Source organism: Aquarana catesbeiana, linkage group LG02 (assembly GCF_042186555.1).
Source record: "Aquarana catesbeiana isolate 2022-GZ linkage group LG02, ASM4218655v1, whole genome shotgun sequence".
In the NCBI taxonomy this organism is placed as follows: Eukaryota; Metazoa; Chordata; class Amphibia; order Anura; family Ranidae; genus Aquarana; species Aquarana catesbeiana.
In genome coordinates this window covers 766,937,741-766,964,070 of record NC_133325.1, presented here as the reverse complement: position 1 = coordinate 766,964,070, position 26,330 = coordinate 766,937,741, and the positions used below count along the sequence as shown (strand labels likewise).

At 45.4% G+C, this 26,330-nt stretch overlaps 1 protein-coding gene across 1 annotated transcript in view; it reads right to left on the bottom strand.

Annotated features, from left to right (window-relative positions):
* UMODL1 (uromodulin like 1) overlaps window positions 1-21,111 on the bottom strand; it is a 95,426-nt gene extending 74,315 nt beyond the window's left edge. The window contains exons 1-5 of the mRNA XM_073617268.1: window positions 20,929-21,111; window positions 7,687-7,929; window positions 7,421-7,585; window positions 2,458-2,579; window positions 3-189 (exon numbers count right to left, since the gene is read on the bottom strand). Coding sequence (XP_073473369.1) covers window positions 3-189; window positions 2,458-2,579; window positions 7,421-7,585; window positions 7,687-7,929; window positions 20,929-21,004 — 793 coding nt within the window. The 5' untranslated portion in view covers window positions 21,005-21,111. The remainder of the gene's footprint in view (window positions 1-2; window positions 190-2,457; window positions 2,580-7,420; window positions 7,586-7,686; window positions 7,930-20,928) is intronic.
* Window positions 21,112-26,330: the final 5,219 nt, after the last annotated feature.

Sequence of the window (26,330 nt, the reverse complement as noted above, 5' to 3'; positions counted from 1 at the left end):
ACCATCTATCTGAATGTTGAGCACTTCTGGTAGGCGAATCATAATATTGTTGAGTGACGTTGCGATGTCCTGCAGGGGTACTGATTCATTTATGCCAATAAGGATGCGAGAAACAATGGTGACAGGCCCAGAAGGCTGCGTGGCGATATGATACACGGCTGCTTCTATTGGCCACAATTCTCCAGTGATCTTGAGAGAAAGAGAGATTGTTTTTTACTACACATACTTATTGACATCTTCCGTCATACTCTCCAGAGAAAACCATTCACAAGAGTCAGTGTCCCAGCTGCCTTAGACCTCACCCAGCCATATAGTTAGCAGATAAAAGCAGCCTCAGCTCACTCCATCAAGGCCACGGCCCAGCATATTTGCACACGCACCCAGGGCTTAATCATGGACCTTCATGATTATGCCCCGGGAACGAGGCGAAACACGTTAAGGGGCATGGCCTTGATGTAGTGAGCTGAGGCTGCTTTTATCTGCTAACCATATGGCCAGGTGAAGTGTGCGATGGCCGGGACACTTCTCTTCATCTCCTCTGCATTCTTTGAGTCAGGACAAACTCATTCCCAGCCTACACCCTCAATAGACAGCGGAATCCGCCTCATGGGACTTCAGTAGCCTGGGGCCAGGGTCTCATTTACAAGAGTCCCTACAAGTCTTGCCATGTGTGAAAGTAGAGATAGACTAACAATGATCCAAAGTCAAATAACAAAATCCATACTATACAAGTAGCCCAACAAGAAAAGGCCCACAACAAAACCAACTAGGTGAGAACCAGCCAGGCTGATTGGTTTTAGAACCCGGTCCTATGACTATTGTTCCTATGAGACAGCCATTCTCAACCAGGGTTCTGTGGAACGCTAAGGTTCCTCCAGAGGTTGCTAGGGGTTCCTTGGGCTGTGGCTGATTGACCTCCCATCTGATTGCACCTGCATAGTTCCAGAGTCAATGCCACTTGGCAAAGCCAGCTGCATTAAGCTAATTAACTTTTTAGCTGTCTGTAAGGGTGACAGTCACATTGACCCTCACTGTACAGGGACATTCTTGCCACTAGCCATCAATGTAAGAGGCATTTTTCCCACTGGCCACCAGTGTAAGGAGCATTCTTTCCACTGGTCATCAATGTAAGGGACTTTCTTCCCACTGGCCACCAGGGTAAGGAGCATTCTTCCCACTGGCCACCCGTGTAAGGATCATTCTTCCCACTGGCCACCAGTGTAAGGAGCATTCTTCCCACTGGCCACCAGTGTAAGGAGCATTCTTCCCACTGGCCACCAGTGTAAGAGGCATTCTTCCCACTGACCACCAATGTGAGAAGCCTTCTTCTCACTGGCCATCAATATAAGGAGCATTCTTCCCACTGGCCACCAATGTAAGAAGCATTCTTCCCACTGGTCACCAATGTATTAGTAATTCTCTACACTGACCACCAAGAGAATCTATTAGGTTTCTCTCGTTCAGTTCTCTGGATGTAGGGCTAGGTTTAGACCTCACATACAGTACATGTAAACCCAAATGAATTTTGATAGTATGCATTTCTAAGCCCAACTCCAGTTTGGGTGGACAGCCCTTCACACTTCCCCAGAGAACCCCTTCTGCCCCTATTTTTTTACTGAAAATTTAGTATAATTTTCCAGGGATCTTGGGGCTGGCAACGTGACACAGAAGGTCATCTTCTCTTTTTTGTCCAGCAGTAGGTGATACTGAATGATGCAGAGAGGGGCAATGACATTATGACATCACTGCTATTTTCTGCAGCATTGCACTGTGAGCCCAAGGCCCAAGGTGATTACATATCCCCAAGAAGTGTGTTTTTGTTCAGCTTTTTAATCATTTGTTACATCTCTGAGCTACAGATCTCCCATCTACATGCAAACCAGCGATGGCTTCATGCCATTTCTTAAAGCAGGTTTCTTGATGGTGACAACAGTGGACTATACCTGCATGATGTGTGTTGAAACATTCATATCTGTACATTAGAAGCTGCAGCAAGTCAGATAAAGCCAGCCCCTTTACCTGACTGGGGACGTGCAGTAACATCATGTAGCCCTTTCCTCCCCCTCCAACCAGCCATCATATGCATTGCATAGAGGAGTACAGAGACCTAGTAATGCATTACGGGGTCTAAAATAATGTATGTAATGAAAATGCTAAAGTTTTATGTAAAAGACCATCAACATGTTAATGGAGAGGGTAATAAAATCAGCTTTAAATAGGGAATATCCACTATTTACTCATGATCTGGGGTCCTCAACAGCAGCTCAACATATCTTGCAGGATCAGCAAGTATTTTTTTTACACTTATCTAACTGATATAACAAAACAATTTAAATTGTATATTTTATAAACCAAAATGGAGCAAATAAGAGAAGTTTATTATTAGGGTGTGTACATACCCTTTAAATATATACTGTAGATCCTCATACAACAGCTGATGCTGGCAGTGGTACTTACCATTGAATGCAGTAGTCTTGTGTGATTAGCATAGCCCAGGTCCAGCTGTACCAGTTCAAAATATTTCATTTTTATAGTGATGGTTCCATTGTACCAAAATTTGATTGTATTCCGATCCAGAGCTGCAGGAAACAAAGTAAAAAAGCTCAGTGTTCTGTGTAAAGGAGCTCAGTGTTCTGTGAGGGGGGGCACTGAGAACTTGCAATGCAGCCCCTCTTCTTCTAGCTGATCTCTCAAAACCTTTCTGTTATCCTTATCAATAGAGTGATGGCACACATTCAAGGTAACCTGTACTGGAAGCAATATGGAGGCTGCCATTGGCTGTCTTTGGCTTCAGTACTTTGAGACACCGACCCAGAAAAAGCATGCAAATTAGGAAAGTCAGAGTGAGATCATATCTCCTAATTTGCACACTTGTACCAAGTCGCTTAGTACTGGAGCAATTGGAATAGAATGACAGCCAGGAAAGTAGCATTTTTAGGAGAGATGGAAAGTGGCAGCTTTCATACTTCCTCGCAAACATCCTTGAAATGCAAATAGCATTCACAAGAGAATGAAGCGACAACGCGTTTCAAGGGTGTGTCTCCCTCTTTCTCAAGTCTGGACGAAATGCGTTGTTGTCATGGCAACCCACTGACCGTGGTGTGGGAGGTGCCTGTGGATCTTTTCTCTGCAGAGCAATTGAGATTATCAGCTAGCATGGGATGCTGGTGGTTGTTATCCCTGCAACAAGCAGGCTTGGAAGATTTCCTTTTGATTGCATTGTGTCTGTGGCCAGGGTTGCAGTCTTCCTAATGCAACAGGCTGTGGCAGGCCCATACCCCACTGGGCGTTATGTGAGTGCAATTCTTGTTTTTTATCATTTCTTATTATATAAAAGGTATTCTTGCGCTAGTAGTTCCCTGACCTGTCTTTTTCCATACTGTCTTCCCAATTTAAACACACAAGCCTGTCTTTGCCCTTCTAGACCCGGCATTATTATTTTTACTTTGTTCTTGCAGCAAGACATAGCATTTATTATTCCCAGTGATGCCATCACCGGGCTTGTAAAATTCTTGCAGAGGCAAATACTGGGAGGTCAACTCCTACTGACATAGGCACACCCCCGGAACTATGTCTCCCAAGAGTTTTTCCTCTACAAACAGTGTGTGAGCAGATTTTTGGGAGTAAATGCAACAGCACTGTTTTGCAGTTAAATAATTTAATGCATGCATGTGGGGGACAGAGATGAATGCGATGGGGGGGGGGTGAATGGATCCAGCAGGCAGGCTGTTAATGCTGCTTGGGATGTTCAAAGCAGCAAAGTGTTGTCAGCCCAAACAGGAAGTTAGGAGCTCACTGGAATTCTGGCAGACTAAGTGATATTTTTATGTACCTGCAGCATTTTTACGGGAATAAAACACTGGTGTAGCACCCTGGTGTTTAGGCAGGATTGCTCCTAAATTTACCTGCCAGGTATAGCTGCCTTGGCTAATTGTCGAGGATCAATTGATTTCACTCTAATGCCGCGTACACACGAGCGGACTTTACGGCAGACTTTGCCCGGCGGACGGGATTTCGTCGGACAATTCGATTGCGTGTGGGCTCCAGCGGACTTTGTTTGCTCAAAAGTTGGACGGACTTAGATTTGAAACATGTTTTAAATCTGTCGAACTCGAGTCTGGTCGAAAAGTCCGCTCGTCTGTATGCTAGTTCGACGGACAAAAAGCCACGCTAGGGCAGCTATTGGCTACTGGATATGAACTTCCTTATTTTAGTCCGGTCGTACGTCATCTTGTACGAATTCGACAGACTTTGGTGGATTGTGTGTAGGCAAGTCCATTCAGAAAGTCCATCGTAAAGTACGTTGAAAAGTCCGCCGAGCAAAGTCTGCCGTAAAGTCCGCACGTGTGTACGCGGCATAAGTCTGTAAAAGCTGCACTTCTCTCTTTTGCCGCTAGGTGGCCGGGTACCTGGTGGCATTAGATATGAGAAGGGCATTGCAAGGTCAGATTATGGGTATATGGGGTATCCCAGCCAATGGGCAGGGGTTTTCTTAAATTCCTTGGCCTGCTGGGAGAACCTATATATTCGGGTGGAGTCAGGTGATTGGTGTTCTGTGCCACCTGGACGGCTGTCTGGGTGGACGTGTGTTGTATTGCCTGGGCTGCTAGGCTGGAGATTGGGCCTATCCCGGGCACATCTGGCTGCTAAGCTGTCTGAGGGCCTATCCAGAAGCAAGAGAGCAGAGCAGGGTTGGGATTGCGGCATGCAGTCCAACCAGAAGTGACGGTTCTGCCGGCCGGAGAACCTGTTGTGGTCGGAGGTAGAAAGGAAGCAGTCGCCAGTAAGGGACCATCTACCTTATAACCAGGGACCACTGTGAGTAACTGAAGCAAGTACCAGAGCAGTATTCTCACCAAACGGGGACGGTGAAGAATCAGGAAACTTCAAAAGGTATCAAGCCAGGGACCCAGCCAGCGGAGGTGATGCTTGAAGAGCAGCCTTGTGTGTCAAGGGGTGAAGCTTGAGAGGTATCTTGAGTGCCAAGCTAGGGACCCAGCAGAGAAGCGGGGGTTGACACTTGAGGAAGATACCACCCTGAAGATTGGAGGAGCTAGAGGGATTCAGTGGCAGTGAATCGTCTATTCTAGTGAGAGAGACTGGGAGCTCAGTGTATTGAAGAACTACAAGAATTGAGTGTAGTGGAAGTGAAGGAACTGTTACACTTTGTGTTAGGAACTGTTAAAGACTGTTGCCATAGGAGACAGCATTCCTGCGCATGCAGATGTGTCCTCTTGCTAGATGTCTTTCCCTGCATGGCTGTCCTCCTGTTGAAGTCTCGGAGTCTGCCAATTAATCTTGCAACTACCTAAGGGTGTCCTGGCCCTAACCCTCTCTCTTAAAGTTCTGTTAAGAGAAATAAAATCTCTTTTGCATTCAAGATGTGTCTGGCACCCAATAACTTGAACTACTTTGCAGCCACCCTGCCTCACAACCCACCATATACAGTAGGATGTCAGCTATCTCTGGCCCTGGAGGTTCTCATTAGACCGAAGAGAGGCCTGGGACCTTGCTACAATGGTAATCTACATGGCAGAGATTTCCTGAGTGTTTTTAGTTTAAAGCTGAACTCAAGCCATCCCTTCAGTCTTGCACAGTTGTACAAGTATAGGGGCTGAATCCAGCCTGGCAGGCCATTTCACGTGGTACTGTTTCTGCAGCTGCGGAACCCCCTTTGTCTCAACCTTGTATCAGCAGTCAGCAGCAGAGAGGAGAACAGAACTCCCCCACTAGATCCTGTGCTTCTCTATGCAGCCTCAGCACCACCTCACCTGTGCCTCCCCTGGTCTCAGCATTCAGCAGACTCCTGCAGCTAACTTCAGCCCTCCTCTGGTCCTCCTCAAGACCCTGCACTTTCTGCTTCCTAGCTATGACCCCAGCTTCTTCCCAGCAGCAAAAGAAGGTAAGGGGAATGCACCATGATATAAGGGAGGGGGAGCACTTGACTTCTGAATGTGGGGGGGGGCTCTTGATATCTGATGAAAGGGGTGGTGGGATGCTCTGGACATCTAGTCTTGCAGATACAACCGACCATTTGAGGGCAACCATAATGCTGATGCAGTCCGCGATGAGATTGAGTCTTACACCCCTGGTCTAGTTGTTCTCCCCAGCCTGACTCTCCCTGGTCCAACCCCTTTAAATCAGTGGAATTCAGTTCTTTCAATCTCAGAGGCTCAGCATCACATGTGGGTGTTACCTGGTGCCTACCTAGGAACACCCACTCCTCTAGATTGACATCTACCCATCAAGGCAATTCATTATTTACATAGCTCCTATCAAGAGACACCTCACTGCTGAGGGCTCTTGAGAGGAGTACTAAGGCAGGGTGCTATGATGTTTTCAGGAAGTTCCTCTCACCAGCCATGATCTGCCTGCATTGCATTGAGAAACAGAGACCCAGTGATGATGCCACTGGGTTTTAAAAAGGAATGTAATGAAGATAAAACAGTTCTACTTTAACCACTTGCCACCCGCCATATAGCAATATGACGTCAGCAAAGTGGTTCCGATATCCTGACCGGACGTCATATGATGTCGCCAGGATATCAAGCCGCTGTGCACCCCTGGGGCAATGCCAATCAGTGCCCAGGCAGCTGTCAATCAGTGCCATTGAAAAATGCCTGCCAGTGTCAGTGATGCCTATCAGTGAAATCCAGTGCCAGTGCCAGCCATCAGTGGCCATCAATGCCCATCAATGCCGCCTTTCAGTGCCCATCAGTGCCGCCTATCAGTGCCCAGCAGTGCCGTCTATCAGTGCCACCCATGAGTACCCATCAGTACAGCCATTCAGTGCCCATCAGTGTCCCCTATCAGTGCCCACCAGTGCCACCTATGAGTGCCCATCAGTGCCGCCTATCAATGCCCATCAGTGCCTCATATCAGTTCCACCTATCAGTGCTGCCTATCAGTGCCCATCAGTGCCACCTATCAGTGCCTATTGTCAGTGCCCATCGGTGCCATCCCATTGGTGCCCATCAGTGAAGGAAAAAACTTACCTATTTACAAAATTTTATAACAAAAACATGGAAAAACATTTTTTTTTTCAAAATTTACATTTTTTTTTTATTCGTTTAGTAAAAAATAAAAATCACAGAGGTGATCAAATATCACCAAAAGAAAACTCTATTTGTGAGAACAAAATGATAAAAATTTAGCTTGGGTACAGTGTAGCATGACCGCGCAATTGTCATTTAAAAAGTGACAGCGCTGAAAGTTGAAAATTGGCCTGGGCAGGAAGTCGCGAAAGTGTCCGGTACTGAAGTGGTTAAAATTTCATTAGCAGGTTGATGAGGGAGTCGGGAGGAGATAGGGAAGGCAAAAAAATTGAAAAAATTAAACCTCAGCTTTGAATAGGTTTTATTGACTGATTATAATTATTTCTTAAATAAAATTTGATCCGAGTTCACTATTAAGAGCTGACCTGGAGGTTCAGGAGACACACAAAAAGATCCAGCGGAAGTCTCACAGCATTTCTGGAATCCAGGACAGTCATGATCCGCTGTGCACTCCGGACACGGGACCCCATCATCTATTTTCGCAGGGCAGACGCCGGGCCTGGAGGTGGATAAATTCAGACTTTTTGCAGCTGTAACATAGAAATTGTGATGTTAAAATGTAAAAAAAAAAAAAAAAAATGATATTTATAACAAAAAAAAAATATTAATGAAAGAACCTGATATAGCTTACATATGGCGCAGTAATGGCCCACAAGCTCGTACCCTTCGCAGCACTCATTAATGGTCATAGTGTCCGGCACCCATATTGTCCTGTACTCCGTCACATAATAAGTCTTGGAACACAACTTCCACGGAATCCATCCCATACACATAGATTGCTCAACACGTGGCTTCTGGAAAGGGACCACCTTGGAGATGTTTAGAGTCACTGTCCGTTCACAGACATGATAACTTGCAGGGGAGATCATGTTGCCTTTAGAAGAGAAGAATTGAATGGAAATGACAAAACTTGCTTTGTATAAGGATAAAAAAGAACACCAATAAAAGAGAACTCTCACTAAACATTCTTTAGTTGGATGGAGTAGGTAGGGGTCAAAACCTCAGTGGTCTGTGTCCCTACTGGGGAGATTCATCCTAACTTTCTGCCCAGAAAACCATAAAGGAAAGACAGCTTTTTAACCTCCCTGGCGGTATGATTATATCAGATTTTTGATGCTCAAAGCGGTACAATGCTTCGCATTGAAATTTGGTGTTTTTCTATTGTAGGCCTGTAATTCTTAGGAATACAGTCAAACTTTGGATTGTGAGCATAATTTTTTCCAGAAGCATGCTTGTAATCTAAAGCACTCGTATATCAAAGCAAATTTCCCCATAAGAAATAATGGAAACTCAAATGATTCGTTCTACAACCATTTATAGGCCCTTCAGTTTATAGTCTAAATAAAAAGATTATAGTAATGTGATCAGGTTGTGTAACCATAAAATGTCCATCCACCAATGGAAGCCTCCACAAGGGGATTAGAAGCAAAATCCAGCAGGAGCTCCAGAGTATAAAAGAGAAGAGAGGCGCCTCTAAGTGTAGCAATATGTTGCTAAATGTTGTACCTTCATTTAAAGGGGTTGTAAAGGTATAAATTTTTTCACCTTAATGCATTCCATGCATTAATGTGAAAAAACTTTTGATAATACCGCCGCCCCCAGCCCCCCCGTTTTACTTACCTGACACCTCAAAAACTCGCCTGCGCGTTCCCGACCTCCATTCAGCCGATCAGCCTGGTCGCTGATTGGCTATAGTGGATGGATTGAAAGCAGCGCAGCCATTGGCTCGCACTGCTGTCAATCACATCCAATGATGCGGCGCGCCGGGGGGCGGGGCCGCGTGATACAGCCAGCGGCTAAAGCCACTGGCTGTATCACGGGAGCGCGCCCGCAATAACTATCCACCATGCGAGGGAGCTCGCATTAAGGTGGCTAGTTATTGCGGGGAGGAGCCGAGACAGCCGCCGAGGGACCCCAGAAAAGTAGGTTCGGGGCCACTCTGTGCAGAACGAGCTGCACAGTGAAGGTAAGTATAACATGTTTGTTATTTTTAAAGAAAAAAAAAATACCTTTACAACCCCTTTAATTTACCTATATTACTACACTTGCAGCGTATGCACGAGCGGACTTTTCGACCGGACTGGTCCGACGGACCAAGTCCGTCGGACAATCCGACCTTGTGTGGGCTTCATCGGACCTTCAGCGGACTTTTCCAGTCGAAAATCTGACGGACTTTAGATTTGAAACATGCTATAAATCTTTCCGACGGACTCGAGTCCGGTCCAAAAATCCGCTCGTCTGTATGCTAGTCCAATGGACAAAAACCCATGCTAGGGCAGCTATTGGCTACTGGCTATCAACTTCCTTATTTTAGTCCGTTCGTACGTCATTAAGTACGAATCTGTCAGACTTTGGTGTGATCGTGTGTAGGCAAGTCCGTTCGTTCAAAAGTCCGTTGGAAGTCCTTCGAAAGTCCGTCGGAATGGTCGTCGGACTTTTGTTGCCGAAAAGTCTGCTCGTGTGTACACGGCCTTAGAGGCACCTCTCTTCTCTTTTATACAACATCAGTTGTGATGTGATGCTACTTGTAGATCAAGACATCACTTGTATATCAAGTCAAATGTGATTAAAAATTTTTGCTTGTCTAGCAAAACACTCTCAAACCAAGTTACTCTCAGACCAAGGTTTTACTGTAATGCTGCGTACAAACGACCGGATTTTTCAGCATCAAAGGTCCGAGGTTTTTCAGCATCAAAGGGGAGATGCTGTTTACATCAGCATCTCCCCGTTCTTCCTCCCCGTGAGGCAATCGCGGGTATCCCAGCGGCGATCGAGTCCACGGGACCCGCGACCCAACTCACGGAGCTTGCCGCGGGCACGCGCGCCCGCTGGCCGCCTCTTAAAGAGCAACGTACAGGTACGTGATTTTGCCTGTACGAGCCGTTCTGCCACAGTATATCTGCGTGAGGCGGTCGGCAAGCGGTTAACCTCCCTGGCGGTATGATTATTTCAGATTTTTGCGTCTCAAAGCGATACAATTATTTTGCATAGAAATTTGGCGTTTTGTATTGTAGGTCTGTAATTCTCAGTAATAACACACTTAGATCTGTCCACCAAGAGTCTAGTAGATATCCCGGGTATGATGAAGTTTGAAACACAAAATCGTAAATTATAATATAATAAATAAATATAAATAATTAAAAAAATAATAATATAATAATAATAAAATAAATTTCCCCACAAATCACTATCGCTCAATTCTGCAAGTGATTCTAATTTACTATCGCTGTTCTCTAGCTGGTCTAAAGCCACTTTTGACATAAAGAGACACTTTTTGGTTGCCATGGACAATCTCCAGTTTCCAGGCAGAAAGAACAGTATATATCATATAAAACTGAATGCAGGGCACTGGACAAAGCACTGGGGACAAAAGGGATGTGAAATCATTTCATACAGTACTGTAATCTGTAAGATTATAGTGTACTGTATGTGTTATGATTTTGACATTTTTTTGAATTTGCCGCCAGACTCCGCCCCGTGCGTCGCGATGCTCGCAGGGAACAGGGCCTGGCACAGAGAGGCTTCGGGCGGAGGACGGAGTCTGCAGACAGCACGGGGGGACATCGCAGGATCCCGGGGACAAGGTAAGTAACCTGCACCAGGATCCTGAGATGTAATCCCGAGTGTGGCTCGGGGGTTACCGCTAATGGTGCTGAAATTTAACCCCGAGCCACACTACCGTCAGGGAGGATACATCTGTCCAAACAAGAGTCTAGTAGGCAGCCCGGGTACGATAAAGTTTGAAACACAAAATCATAAATTATAATATAATAAATAACTATAAATAATGATAACAAATAATAAAATAATAATAATAAAATGTATTCAATAATGTATTCAAATCAAAAACACTGAAATTTGCTCAGTTGCAGAATTGTCGCTGTCGTCACCTTCAGTGTTTGATGACGGATTTCCCCACAAATCACTATCGCTCAATTCTGCAAGTGATTCTAATTTACTATCGCTGTTTTCTAGTTGGTCTAAAAACGCTTTTGATGTAAAGGGACACTTTTTGGTTGCTATGGACAATCTCAAGTTTCCAGGCAGAAAGAACAGTATATATAATATAAAACTGCATGCAGGGCATTGGACAAACCACTAGGGACAAAAGGGATGTGAAATGATTTCATACAGTAATGTAATCTGTAAGATTACAGTGTACTGTGTGTGTTATGTGTTTTTACTTCTTGAAATTCCCACCGGCTCTGTCCCTATGCGTCACAACGCTCGCAGGGAATGGAGCTCGGCACTGTAATAGATCGGGCGGAGGACACGGCTCACACACACAGCGTGAGGATATCGCAGGATCCTGGGGACAAGGTAAGTAACTTTCCCTGGATCCTGCGATGCGATCCTTCGTGTGGCTCGGGGTTACCGCTTTTGGCTGTGAAAATGAACCCCGAGCCACTCTCGGGAATACCGCTAGGAAGGTTCATTTTAGTTTTTTTTGCCCTTTGTCTAGGGCCCTCCTTCTTTTCTTTGCTGACACGTGGCTGACACCACTAGGTATAAAATCAATTTTGTGCCTTTTACTGACTTCCCACCCCGACGGGGGGCATTTTGTGGAACTGCATTTTTTTCCCTTGATGCAAACTAGTGCACCTGCAACACGGACCCTCCTTGTAGGCCCTTGGGCCTGGGAGACATACGTGGACCTTCGGTTTGTTTCCCTAGGTCGCTCAGAGGACATTTATCACCTATAAAAGTTAATTGTTCATGTTTTCTCAGCCCATGCCTTTTCATTTTGTTGGACATGCTATACCCCTGCGTGGGTGAATGGTTGTCACGTTGTCATGTTTATTACAATAAAAATTATTGTACCAGAAAATTGTATAGGTTTTGTAAGCTGTATTTTTTACTAGATACAGGGCCTTGAAAAAGTATTCACACCCCTTGAAATTGTCCACATTTTGACACTAAAAACGTAAATGTATTTTATTGGGATTTTATGTGATAGACCAAAACAAAGTGGCGTATAAGTGGAAGGAAAATGATAAATGGTTTTCAACATTTTTTACAAATAAATATGTGAAAAGTGTGACGTGCATTTGTATTCAGCCCCCTTTACTCTGATACCCCTAACTAATATCTAGTGGAACCAATTGCCTTCAGAAGTCACCTAATTAGTAAATAGAGTCCACCTGTGTTTAATTTATCCTCAGTATAAATACAGCTGTTCTGTGAAGCCCTCAGAGGTTTGTTAGAGAACCTTAGGGAACAAACTAATCATGAAGGCCAAGGAACACACCAGACAGGTCAGGGATAAAGTTGTGGAGAAGATTAACCACTTCCCGACCGGCTCCTGTACATATACAGCTGCAGGATGGCTCTCCTGCAAGAATCGTTGTATATGTATGACGGCTCCTTTAACCACTTCCCGTCCGGCCTATAGCAAAATGACGACCGGGCGATGGTTCAGTTATCCTGACTGGGCGTCATATGACGTCCTTCAGGATAACAGCCGCCGTGCGCCTGTGGGGGTGTGCATCGAGGCGATCGGCCCACCTATCTGTGCCCATCAGTGCCCATCCATGCCACCTATCAGTGCCACCCATAAGTACCCATCAGTGCCGCATACCAGTGCCACCTATCAGTGCCCCTCAGTGCCACCTATCAGTGCCCATCATCAGTACTTGTTTTTTTTTTACATTTTCGGTCTTTTTTAATTTGTTGCGCAAAAAATAAAAACCGCAGAGGTGATCAAATACCACCAAGAGAAAGCTCTATTTGTGGGAACAAAATGATAAAAAATTTGTTTGGGTACAGTGTAGCATGACTGCACAATTGTCATTCAAATTGCGACAGCGCTGAAAGCTGAAAATTGGCTTGGGCAGGAAGGTGTCTAAGTGCCTGGTATTGAAGTGGTTAAGAGCCACAGCAGGCGAGCGCGCTGCGACCCAATGCTCGTGGCCGGCGGGCGTGATCGCCACCGCCCACCCGCGACTGCGGGCACGAGAGCCAGAACGAGGATTCACATGTGTAAACACACAAATCCCTGTTCTGACAGGGGAGGAGAAACAGATCGTCTGTTCCTACTAAGTAGAAACATCGATCTCTCTCCTCCTCTAGTAAGTCACATCCCCCTCACAGTTAGAAACACCTCCCTAGGGAACACTTAACCTCTTGATCGGCCCATAATGTTAACCCCTTCCCTGCCAGTGACATTTATACAGTAATCAGTGGATATTTTTAGCTCTGATCACTGTATAAATGTCAATGGTCCCAAAAAAGTGTCCGATCTGTCCGCCGCCATGTCGCAGTCCCGATAAAAATCGCTAATCGCCATCATTACTAGTAGAAAAAAAAATGGCATAAATCTATCCCCTATTTTGTAGACGCTATAACTTTTGCGCAAACCAATCAATATACACTTACTGTATTGCGATATTTTTACCAAAAATATGTCGAAGAATACATATTGGCCTAAACTGATGAAGAAATTTTTTTTTTTTTATTTGGGATATTTATTATGGTAAAAAGTAAAAAAATATTGTGTTTTTTTTTCAAAATTGTCGCTCTTCTTTTGTTTATAGCGCAAAAAATAAAACCGCAGAGGTGATCAAATACCACCAAAAGAAAGCTCTATTTGTGGGGAAAAAGGACTTCAATTTTGTTTGGGTACAACGTTGCACGGCAATTGTCATTTAAAGCGATGCAGTGCTGTATCGCAAAAAATGGCCTGGTCAGGAAGGGGGTAAATTCTTCCGGGGCTGAAGTGGTTAAAGCAGGGTTAGGTTATAAAAAAATATCCCAAGCTTTGAAAATCTCATGGAGCACTGGTCATCCATCATCCAAAAATGGAAAGAGTATGGCACAACTGCAAACCTACCAAGACATGGCCGTCCACATAAACTGGCAGGTCGGTCAAGGAGAGCATTCATCAGAGAAGCAGCCAAGAGGCCCATGGTAACTCTGGAGGAGCTGCAGAGATCCACAGCTCAGGTGAGAGAATCTGTCCACAGGACAACTATTAGTCGTGCTCTCCACAAATCTGGACTTTATGGAAGAGTAGCAAGAAGAAAGAAGAAGAAAACAATTGTTGAAAGAAAGCCATAAGAAGTCTGTTTTTCAGTTTGCGAGAAGCCATGTGGAGGACACAGCAAACATGTGGAAGAAGGTGCTCTGGTCGGATGAGACCAAAATTAAACTTTTTGGCCTAAAAGCAAAACGCTATGTGTGGCAGAAAACTAACACTGCACATCACCCTGAACACACCATCCCCACCGTGAAACATGGTGGTGGCAGCATCATGTTGTAGGGATGCTTTTCTTCAGCAGGGACAGGGAGGCTGGGCAGAGTCGATGGGAAGATGGATGGAGCCAAATACTGGGCAATCTTAGAAGAAAACCTGTTAGAGTCTGCAAAAGACTTGAGACTGGGGAGGAGGTTCACCTTCCAGCAGGACAACATCCCTAAACATACAACCAGAGCTACAAAGGAATGGTTTAGATCAGGCATGTCCAAAGTCCGGACTGCAGGCCAATCACGGCCCGCGTTCCGGTTTCGAACAGCACCCCTGGTAATTTGGACATGTATATCTTTTGTGGCCCCCAATAAATCCCCGAGTGCCGAGGGCCACAAAAGATATACATGCTGGCTGCCTTGGAGGGGACAGGGAGGAGGCGGGATGAGTGCCATACATACAGGAGTATTTCCTATTTGCACGGCAGCCTCTGTAATAGGAAGTCCTGTCTCCTGCGCTGCCATTGGACGACTGTTCTGTCCATCATAGGAGGTGGGACTTTGTATTAAAGAGTACAAAATATTTTACAGCGCACACATACAAGAATGACATTTCCTGCAGGGCTAGTTAAAAACACCTGAACATATTCAAAAAATACGGGGGTTTGGTCACACTATATGGTCATATAGTGCTAAGCCCACTTACTGCGACAAAGTACCCAGAATTAGTGGGAAATGTCATTCTTGAATGTGTGCGCTGTAAAATATTTTGTACTGTTTGTAGGTCTTATAGCAGCACCATCTTGAATTTAAACGCATTGTATGGTGTGCCCCCCAAATATGTTCTTGTATATTGTAATAGGCCCTGACCAGGTTTTTTTGGGCCGGAGCACCCCTCCCCCTCCTCATTACCTCCTATTTAGTGGCCACCAGTGTTTAGGATGTATCCCTTTCAGTTCTCCCACATAGAGGAGTTCAGCTCCCATGGTTGAGACAAAGGATCTTCCATTCTATTACTAGTGTAGGACCCACTAATTCGGGGTACTTTGTCGCAGTAAATGGGCTTAGCACTATATGACCATATAGTGTGACCAAACCCCCGTATTTTTTGAATATGTTCAGGTGTTTTTAACTAGCCCTGTAGGAAATGTCATTCTTGTATGTGTGCGCTGCAAAATATTTTGTACTGTTTTTAGGTCTTATAGCAGCACCATCTTGAATTTAAACGCATTGTATGGTGTGCCCCCCCAAATATGTTCTTGTATTTTGTATTAAAGAGGCCGTCGAGAAAACAGATTCTGCTATATGTAATCTGTTGGAGCTCATCCCGCCCCCTCCCTGTCACATCCGAGGTTGCAGATGGGCATGGATCAGGCTGCACTGATGGCAATGGTGAGTCTGCATTCATGGCAATGGTAAGGCTGCATTTATGGCAATGGTGGGGCTGAATTCATGGCAACAGTGGGGCTGCATTCATGTTATTGGTGGGTCTGCATTCATGGCAATGGTGGGTCTGCATTCATGGCAATGGTGGGTCTGCATTCATGGCAATGGTGGGTCTGCATTCATGGCAATGGTGGGTCTGCATTCATGGCAATGGTGGGTCTGCATTTATGGCAATGGTGGGTCTGCATTCATGGCAACGTGGGTCTGCATTCATGGCAACGGTGGGGCAGCATTCATGGCAACGGTGGGGCTGCATTCATGGCAACGGTGGTTCTGCATTCATGGTAACGGTGGGGCAGCATTCATGGCAACGGTGGGGCTGCATTCATGGCAACGGTGGGGCTGCATTCATGGCAACGGTGGGGCTGCATTCATGGCAACGGTGGGGCTGCATTCATGGTAACGATGGGTCTACATTCATGGCAGCGGTGGGGCTGCATTCATGAAAACGGTGGGGCTACATTCATGGCAATGGTGGGTCTGCATTCATGGCAACGGTGGGGCTGCAGATGAGCACTAATTAGGCTGAATTCATTGGGACTGACCCTTATTTTGCTTCACAGTTCTTTATTTAAAATTTAATTTTTTTTCTGAAACCACCCTCATAAAATGAAGTTGCATGTTATAAGCTGATAAATATAGCCAAATAACACGCCCGAGCTCAGCTCTTTACTGCACACAGCCACAAAGGCAAGATAATTCTTGTTGGGCAGTGTATTAGTGCTCGAACGAACACATTTATGCCCCGTACACACGGTCGGATTTTCCGACGGAAAATGTGTGATAGGACCTTGTTGTCGGAAATTCCGACCGTGTGTAGGCTTCATCACACATTTTCCATCTGAATTTCTGACACACAAAGTTTGAGAGCTTGCTATAAAATTTTCCAACAACAAAATCCGTTGTCGGAATTTCCGATCGTGTGTACACAAATCCGACGCACAAAGTGCCACGCATGCTCAGAATAAATAAAGAGATGAAAGCTATTGGCTACTGCCCCGTTTATAGTCCCGACGTACGTGTTTTACGTCACCGCGTTCAGAATGATCGGATTTTCCGACAACTTTGTGTGACCGTGTGTATGCAAGACAAGTTTGAGCCAACATCCGTTGGAAAAAATCCTAGGATTTTGTTGTCGGAATGTCCGATCAATGTCCGACCGTGTGTACGGGGCATTAGACTGAATTTTAATGGTTCAAAGAATGTCAGGCAAAATGGTCGACCCTCACGCATGTTCACTTCACCAAATCTGGCCCTCTTTCAAAAAAGTTTGGACACCCCTGGTTTAGATCAAATCATATTCATGTGTTAGAATAGCCCAGTCAAAGTCCAAACCTAAATCCAATTGAGAATCTGTGGCAAGACTTGAAAATTGCTGTTAACAGACGTTCTTCATCCAATCTGACAGAGCTTGAGCTATTTTGCAAAGAAGAATGGGCAAAAATGTCACTCTCTAGATGTGCAAAGCTGGTAGAGACATCCCCAAAAAGACTTGCAGCTGTAATTACAGAGAAAGGCGGTTCTACAAAGTATTGACTCAGGGGGGCTGAATACAAATGTACCCCACACTTTTCACATATTTATTTGTAAAGAATTGAAAAAACATTTATCAATTTTCTTCCACTTCACAATTATGTGCCACTTTGTGTTGGTCCATCACATAAAATCCCAATAAAATACATTGATGTTTTTGGTTGTAACATGACAAAACGTGGGAAATTTCAAGGGGTATGAATACTTTTTCAAGGCACTGTATATCCTAGAAAATCCTTGTTTTAAAAGGATATATTTATAATAAAGCTTTCCATGACACGTGTGTTACAAAGCATTATGGGGCTGAAGGCCTGATTCACACCTATGCAGATTGCAGTTTGCATTGTCCAGGTGCATTTTGCAATTTTCAATACACGTTTTTGATCCATTGAAGTCTATGGAACAAAAAAACAGAAAACAGTCCCTGTTCTGTGGAACTCAGACGGCTGTCTGGGTGGACATGTGATGTGCTGCCCCGGGCTGCTAGGCCAAGCCTGAGGCCTATCCCGGGGATGTTTAGCTGCCAGGCTGCCTGAGGGCCTTTCCAGGAGCGGGAGAGCAGTGTAGGGTTGAGACTGCTGGCTTGTAGTCCAACCAGAAGTAGTGGTTCCGTCCTACGGGGAACCAGCTGTGGTCGAAGGTAGTAGGGGAAGCTGTCGCCACTAAGAGACCAACCACCTTGTTATCGGAGACCACTGTGAGTAATATGAAGTCAGTACCAGAGCAGTCTTCTCACCAGCCGGGGGTGACAGCAGATGTGACGCTTGCGGAGCATCAGTGGGTGCCAAGCCAGGGACCTAGCGGGTCAGCAGGGGTGATGCTTAAAGTGTATCTGTGAGTGCCAAGTCAGGGACCCAGCAGGGAGGTGGGGGTGACGTTTGAGGAGGATACCGAGCACTAAAGTGGAAGAGCTCAGGGGATCCAGTGGCTATTGGATCCGAAGTCTAGTGAAAGACTAGAAGTTCATTGAGTAAAGGTCCACAGTGAGTGACTGTGAAGTAAGCGGAGAACTGTTTGTGTTGCCAATAGTTGAATACAACCACCGTTAGTAACTGCTACAAGATTGTTGCCATAGGAGACAGCGATCCTACCTATACATAAGTGGTGTCCGGCTGGAGGCCTTCACCTGTATAGCTGCCTACCTATAGAGGTCTCTGAGTCTGCCAATTATCATTGCATCTATTTAAGGGTGTCTTGGCCCTAACCCTCTCTCCCACAGTTCAAGAGACAATAAATCTCTTTGCATTCAAAAGTGTCTGGCGCCCACCTTTTCATCTTGCAGTACACCCACCATGCCTTGTAACCCACTCTACACAGAAGGATGTCAGCTGTTCCTGACCCTGGAGGTCACCATTAGGCCTCTAGAGGTGTCGGACCTTGCTACATTTACATAAAGCATGCTGGGCCCCAGTGCTGACAGTGATATGCACCGTAAATTTAAACAAGGTGATCAGCCCATAGAATACCTGCCCTTTCTGTGCCAAGGTCACGTGCTCTCAGATGGAGGCAGTGACTTGAATCTCCTTTTGCAAAGTCATGTCACCAATGCTACAGCACTGGTCACGTGACCAACCACCAGGGAGGAACAGCACTAGATTCTGCACAAATGGTTTTTAGCATTCGTATTGACTCTGTATTGATATAACGAATTATCTTCTCAAAAGCTGAATTCCAGACAGACAGTTCAACACAGCTGAAACACATACTGCTTCTGTAAACTGTTTTACCTGCCAAACGATTATTAGGTTTGTTAAACCAGTTTTGTGACTGATCCCGGCTGCAACCAGTACCTGGAACAGGGTTGTCCAGCACCCAGGGCAAGGATCCAGAATTGCACCCCCCTCCCTCATAGTTAATACATGCCATATAATGGGAGTACAGCCCTATGTCTATTCTTCGCCCCCTTGGTCGTCTGTGCCCAGTGCAGCTGTCCCTTCTGTCCACCCTTTGTCCTAGCCCTGCCTGCAACACTGCACAGCCGCTGCCTCCTGTTTTCTTTTTTCTTACTTGCCAAACTGAAATTTTAGCTTGTGGGATTGCACCTCAACTGCAAGCCAACCCCTTGGCTCACAGTTGCATTGCGGCTCCGTTTATCAATCTAACAGCGAGAACTCCATGCCATAATTCCCAACTTTGTACCTGTCCACCTAGGAGTTTTGTGGTGTTCCTGTTCACCTTTCTGGGTTCCTCATGTTACATTCCATATATTATAATATATTATAATGTTATATAGCACCCTCCTAGTGTAGTGTAGGCTGCTAGGTAAATTTAGTTATCTTCACTGTAATCAGAGAAGTAAAGTGTTGGTTGATTGAATAGGCTCCCAGTGTGTCACAGGCTGCTGCTCTGTTGCTTTCCCCTGTCTTCCAGAGGATTCTAGAACCATAGTGGGAGGAAGAACAGGGCATGCAGCCTGAATATTTATGAACTCCAGCCAATCCCTGGGGAGGTGTGCCAAGTAGGTGGTGAGAGAGCCTATAAATAATCTGAGGCCTGAGCTCCAGGGGCAGTTTTTCTGGGTCCATTCCTGCAGGAGGAGACCCCTATGCAGGGGCTCTGCCCCTGGTGCAGGACCTTATAGGAAGCTTTTAGGATGACACAGAGGTTGCAGCTAGGCTTAGCTGGGAGGCCTATTCACAAGTTCAAGTCTGGAGATCCAGCTGGGTCTGAAGAAGTTCACTGGAGAGAGCAAAGGAGGAAGTTGGTGAGAAAGAGTCCAGCTGTCCTATGGTGGTGTGAGTGTACATCACCCTCATGAGGAAGAGCCTGGTATATATCGGCAGGAGGCAACTGATGATCCTGTGGCTAATTGAGTAAATGACCCCAGAGCTGAAAAACAATGACTGTGTGTAGCTTTTAACTAAAGGAGTAAAGGGTAACCATCAGCATAGAGATCTTGTGGTACATTCCTTGTTTTGTGTAGTGCAGCCAGAAGTGAGGAGTCCTGAAGTTGTTCAGTTCTACAGTTTATTGGGGTATCCCATGCTCCCTATCCTTATCCAGGTTCATTGTTCCCCATAAATAGGACCAATAATGGGTAGAGAAGGTGTGCAGAGCAGATATCTCGAAGAGAGTCTCAGAGAGATATTAGAGACAGTCAGGTGGTTTAACTCTTCAAAACAGCCATCCTAAACCAGGGTTCCTCCAGAGGTTGCTAGGGGTTCCTTGAGCTGTGGCTGGTTGACCTCCCATCTAATGGTGCTTGTTCCGTGGCCAACTTCACTTGGCAGAGCCAGCTGCATGACAACAATGATCTTTTTAGCTGCCCTTAAAGGTGGCAATCTGACCACCACTGAAAGGGGGAGCATTTTTCCCACTGGCAACCAATGTAGGGGGCTTTTTATCCATTGATCCCCAATGACCCTTAACATTTTTACAAGGGTTCCTCTGGGACAAAAATGTTGAGAAAAGGCTGCTATACCAAAAACTCCAATATCACTTTTGGGTGGACTGACCCTTATAAAGAAAATGACTGAACAGTATAAGAAGAAAATGTTGCAAAGTACAGTAACCCAACAAATTGATCCTATTTCCTCCTTCACCGCCTTCACTGATTGAACCCCAACAAAGTAAATGGTTGTTATGGGTTATGTATTTTGCATGGCATCAATGCCTGGTGTACCGCCTTATTGTATAAACCTGTATGTCCCCAATGACCCGAGCTTCCTTAATTTCTCTATACATACAAAGTAACAAGTGATGTGGCACTTACCGAGCATCTGTCCGCTTCCCAAGTCCGCAGCGAGGCCAAGGATGACCGCTAGGTATAGAAAATCCTTTCTGTCCATGGTTCTGACCAACAGATCCAAAACAATAATCAGTCAACCTGAAAAAATATTTTAAAAAAATAGTCGTAAACTGTCCCTGGAATGACAGCTTTGTTTTCCTCGTCTTGTTATATGAGAAGACAGGATAAAACGAATGAGATCCGTTGGGTATTCCGTGCTGCCTCATTAATTTCTTCTGTAAAGCCAAACCCCTCCTGTGACACATCTGAGCCTCTGCACAGCGCCATAATTACAGAAGAACTGTCACACCTGGCCAATGTGACTTTATCTTCAAGTAAAGAGAACTGACTTTTTTTTTTAACCACTTCAGCTCCGGAACATTTACCCCCTTCATGACCAGGCCATTTTTTGCGATATGGCACTGCGCTGTTTTAACTGACAGTTGCGCGGTCGTGCGACGCTGTACCCAAACAAAATTAATGTTTTTTTTGAGTCCGCCGGACCCGCTGATTGGCTCCCGCTATGTCCAATCACAGTGAGTGCGGGTCGCCCGTGGCGCCCCAGACCCGGAAGTGGAAAATCACGCACCTGTACGTGATTTTGCACAGGAGAGCCACCTTGTCGCTGTATATGTACTGTATATGATCGGCAAGCAGTTAAAAGTGTGCATGTATACCTAATGGTATTCATAGCCTGAACTGAAATAATATAAGCAGGGTTTCACTGTGATTCTGTAAATCCAATGGAAAGGACATCAAGGAAAGAAAAAAATAATGATTCAATTAGACCCTTAGGGGAGACATTAAAATGATGTGGCGAAAAACAGAACTAGCGAACTATAGGCAAAACTTTTTTTTTTCCATTTTGGGGAGAGTAAATGAGGGTCATAACCCCTATGAGTTTATTTTTTACCATCTGTGCATTGGAGAGATGGTCACTGGAAGTTCAACATGGCACCTCATGGCAAAGAACTCTCTGAGGATCTGAAAAAAAATTGTTGCTCAACATAAAGATGGCCTAGGCTATAAGAAAATTGTCAAGACCCTGAAACTGCGCTGCAGCACAGTGGCCAAGACCATAGAGCGGTTTAACAGGACAGGTTTCACTCAGAACAGGCCTCGCCATGGTCGACCGAAGTGGTTGAGTGCATGTGCTTAGAGTCATATCCAGAGGTTGTCTTTGGGAAATAGACGTATGAGTGCTGCCAGAATTGCTGCAGAGATTGAAGGGGTGGGGGGGTCAGCCTGTCAGTGCTCAGACCATACGCCGCACACTGCATCAAATTGGTCTGCATGGCTGTCGTCCCAGAAGGAAGCCTCTTCTAAAGATGATGCACAAGAAAAGACTAAGGACATGGATTACTGGAACCATGTCATGTGGTCTGATGAGACCAAGATAAAATTGTTTGGTTCAGATGGTGTCAAGCGTGTGTGGCGGCAACCAGGTGAGGAGTACAAAGACAAGTGTGTCTTGCCTACAGTCAAGCATGATGGTGGGAGTGTCATGGTCTGGGGCTGCATGAGTGCTGCCGGCACTGGGGAGCTACAGTTCATTGAGGGAACCATGAATGTCAACATGTACTCTGATATACTGAAGCAGAGCATGATCCCTTCCCTTCAGAGACTAGGCCACAGGGCAGTATTCCAACATAACGACCCCAAACACACCTCCAAGACGAAAACTGCCTTGCTAAAGAAGCTGAGGGTTAGGGTGATGGACTGGCCAAGCATGTCTCCAGACCTAAACCCTATTGAGTACCTGTGGGGCATCCTCAAACAGAAGGTGGAGGAGCACAAGGTCTCTAACATCCACCAGCTTTGTGATGTCGTCATGGAGGAGTGGAAGAGGACTCCAGTGGCAACCTGTGAAGCTCTGGTGAACTCCATGCCCAAGAGGGTTAAGGTAGTGCTGGAAAATAATGGTGGCCACACAAAATATTGACACTTTGGGCCCAATTTTGACATTTTCACGTAGGGGTGTACTCACTTTTGTTGCCAGCGGTTTAGACATTAATGACTGTGTGTTGAGTTATTTTAGGTGGACAGCAAATTTACACTGTTATACAAGCTGTACACTCACTACTTTACATTATCAATACCTTAGCAAAGTGTCATTTTTTCACTGTCACTCTATCCCTTGAGCTCCTCTAATCTTCGTGGTAGTATCTTCCTCAAGCGTCACCCTCTCTGCTGGGTCCCTAGCTTTCCACTCAAGATACTTCTCAAGCTTCACCCCACTGGCCTGCTTCGTCCCTGGCTTGACACACAAGGCTGCTCTGCAAGCATCACCTTGGTTGGTTAGGTTCCTGGCTTGATAACCACTGAAGTTTCCAGATTCGTTACCATCCCTGGTTGGTGAGAATACTGCTCCGATACTTGCTTCAGCTACTCACTGTGGTCCCTGGTAATAAGGTGGATGGTCCCTTAGTGGTGACAGCTTCCCCTCTACCTCTGACCACGACAGGTTCTCCGGCTGGCAGAACTGTCAGTCCTGGTTGGATTGCAAGCTGCAGTCCCAATCCTACGCTGCTCTCTTGCTTTTGGATAGGCCCTCAGACAGCCAGATGTGCCCAGGATAGGCCCAAGCCCGGACAACACAACACACGTCCACCCAGACAGCCGTCCAGGTGGCACAGAACACTGATCACCTGACTCCACCCGAATATATAGGTTCTCCCAGCAGGCCAAGGGATTTAAGAAAACTCCTGCCCATTGGCTGGGATACCCCATATACCCATAATCTGACCTTGCATTGCCTTTCTCATATCTAATGCCACCAGGTACCCGGTCACCTAGCGGCAAAAGAGAGAAGTGCAGCAATTACAGACTAATGCCCCATACACACGATCGGACATTGATTGGACATTCCGATAACAAAACGCATGGATTTTTTCCAACAGATGTTGGCTCAAACTTGTCTTGCATACACACAGTCACACAAATCTTGTCGGAAATTCCGAACGTCAAGTCACGTAGGACGTAGCCGAGAAAAATGAAGTTCAAAAGCCAATGCGGCTCTTCTGCTTGATTCCGAGCATGCGTGGAACTTTGTGCGTCAGAATTGTGTACACATGATTGGAATTTCCAACAACGGATTTTGTTGTTGGAAAATTTGAGATCCAGATCTCAAATTTTGTGTGACAGAAATTCCGATGGAAAATGTCCGATGGAGCCTACACACGGTTGGAATTTCGGACAACAAGCTCCCATCGAACATTTTCCGTTGGAAAATCCGACCGTGTGTAAGGGGCATTAGAGTGAAATCAATTGATCCTCAACAATTAGCCAAAGGAGCTATACCTGGTAGGTAAATTTAGGAGCAACCCTGCCTAAACACCAGGGTGCTACATTATATATATATATATTTTGGGGGTTCTACATTATCTTCTAGCAAGAAAATTTAGATTTTTACATATATGTGAGAAGTACCAGAACTGGCCCGGAGCTGAAGTTAAAATGACAGTTAGGCATAAGACCATAACATTAGCAGAAAAACATCCTTTTATAAAAATAAATCCTAAATTAGATGAGGCCCCAATGCTATTACCTGCCACAGAGGCAACTGTAAGTATAAACAGTCTATGTATTTGAAGTCTTCTTGTGTCCTTGGCATTTCATATGTACTTGAAGATAGCGGAGGCTCCAGTTTCCTCATGTTTTCTAAATGTCAGCATCCCTGGAACCCACTGAACTGTAATGCCCCCCACACACGAGCAGAAATTCCGCCAGCAAAAGTCCGATGTGAAATTTTGGTCGGAAATTCAGACCGTGTGTATGCTCCATCGGACTTTTGCTGGCGGAATTTCCGCCAGCAAAAGATTGAGAGCATGTTCTCTATTTTTCCGACGGAAAAAGTTACTATCGGAAATTCCGTTCGTCTGTAAAACCATGCATGCTCGGAAACAATTTGACGCATGCTCGGAAGCATTGAACTTCATTTTCTCGACTCGTCGTAGTGTTGTACGCCACCGCGTTCCTAACGGTCTAAAGTTCAGAGACTTTTTGTGTGACTGTGTGTATGCAAGCCAAGCTTGAGTGGAATTCCATCGGAAAAACCATCCAAGATTTTTCCGACGGAAATTCCGCTCGTGTGTACGGGGCATCAGTGTTAAAAGTTTTTAAAATAATGTATTCTTTCCAAACTTAAAAACCCAAGTCCAGCCCATTTTTTTTTCTTACTTTGGAGTATTGAAGGTTTAAGTCAAGTTTTCGTTGTATTCCCATTGGGAAGACCTCAGATTTTTTCCTGGTTTTATTGCAGGGTGTCACATGGACAGGAAGTGATGGGATATATCTGTGAGTAGAATAGTGACACCTTCACCCTCTCATTTCTTGCCATGGCGTCACAGGAACATGCAGTGAGGAGAAATCCCCCAAGCGGGTGGTACTTACACGGTCGGGCTCTGTGTTGGCGCCGATGCAGAGCACTGACCAATCAAACCACCCGACCCAAACACCCCCCCCCCCCCCACGGGTGGTACTCATGCACTCGGGCTCTGTGTTGTCGCCAATGCAGAGCACTGACAGACCGCTCCGATGATGGTGGCCATCTTTCACATTTTCACCTACATCCTCCCCCCGCCCGGCCAATACAGTCGCTTCCCGTCTCGGCCAATCCTGTCCCCGCTTCCTGATTGGCTGGGAGGAGAAGCAGGAAGACAACAATAGCGAATCAGGCTCTAATCATGTGCTTCAAAAAAGAAAAAAAAACCCATTGGAATTCATGCTTCCAGCGCCCTGCTTGGAGATTAGGGGCCGGGCACATGGATTGGGGGGGGGGGGCGGAGCAGCCGCCACTGGATCCCAGTATAACAATTTTCACAAAACCCAGGGAGCCTTGCTCCATTATTCTTCACCAAACCACTCCCAAAAATCCTGACATATGCACATGTAGCACTGCCCCCTTGAGGGCTGCTTTCATTTACCTGTTCAACTGCACCGCCCTGACCGTGTGAACACTCCAACCCACCTGACACTCCGGGTTCAGACATCTTTTTGCAGGCACTGTGTTGCTTTAACTGATAATTGTGCGGTCGTGCGACATTGTACCCAAACAAAACTGATGTCTTTTTTTCCCACAAATAGAGCTTTCTCTTGGTGGTATTTGATCATCTCTGCGGTTTTAATTTTTTGCGCTATAAACAAAAGAAGAGCGACAATTTTGAAAAAAAATATCTTTTACTTTTTGCTACAATAAATATCCCACATGTTTTTTCAAAAAACAAATTTTTTCCTTAGTTTAGACCCATATGTATTCTTCTACATATTTTTGGTATAAAAAAAAATCGCAATAAGCGTATATTGATTGGTTTGCGCAAAAGTTATAGCGTCTACAAAATAGTGGATAGATTTATGGCATTTTTCTTATTCCTTTTTTTTACTAGTAA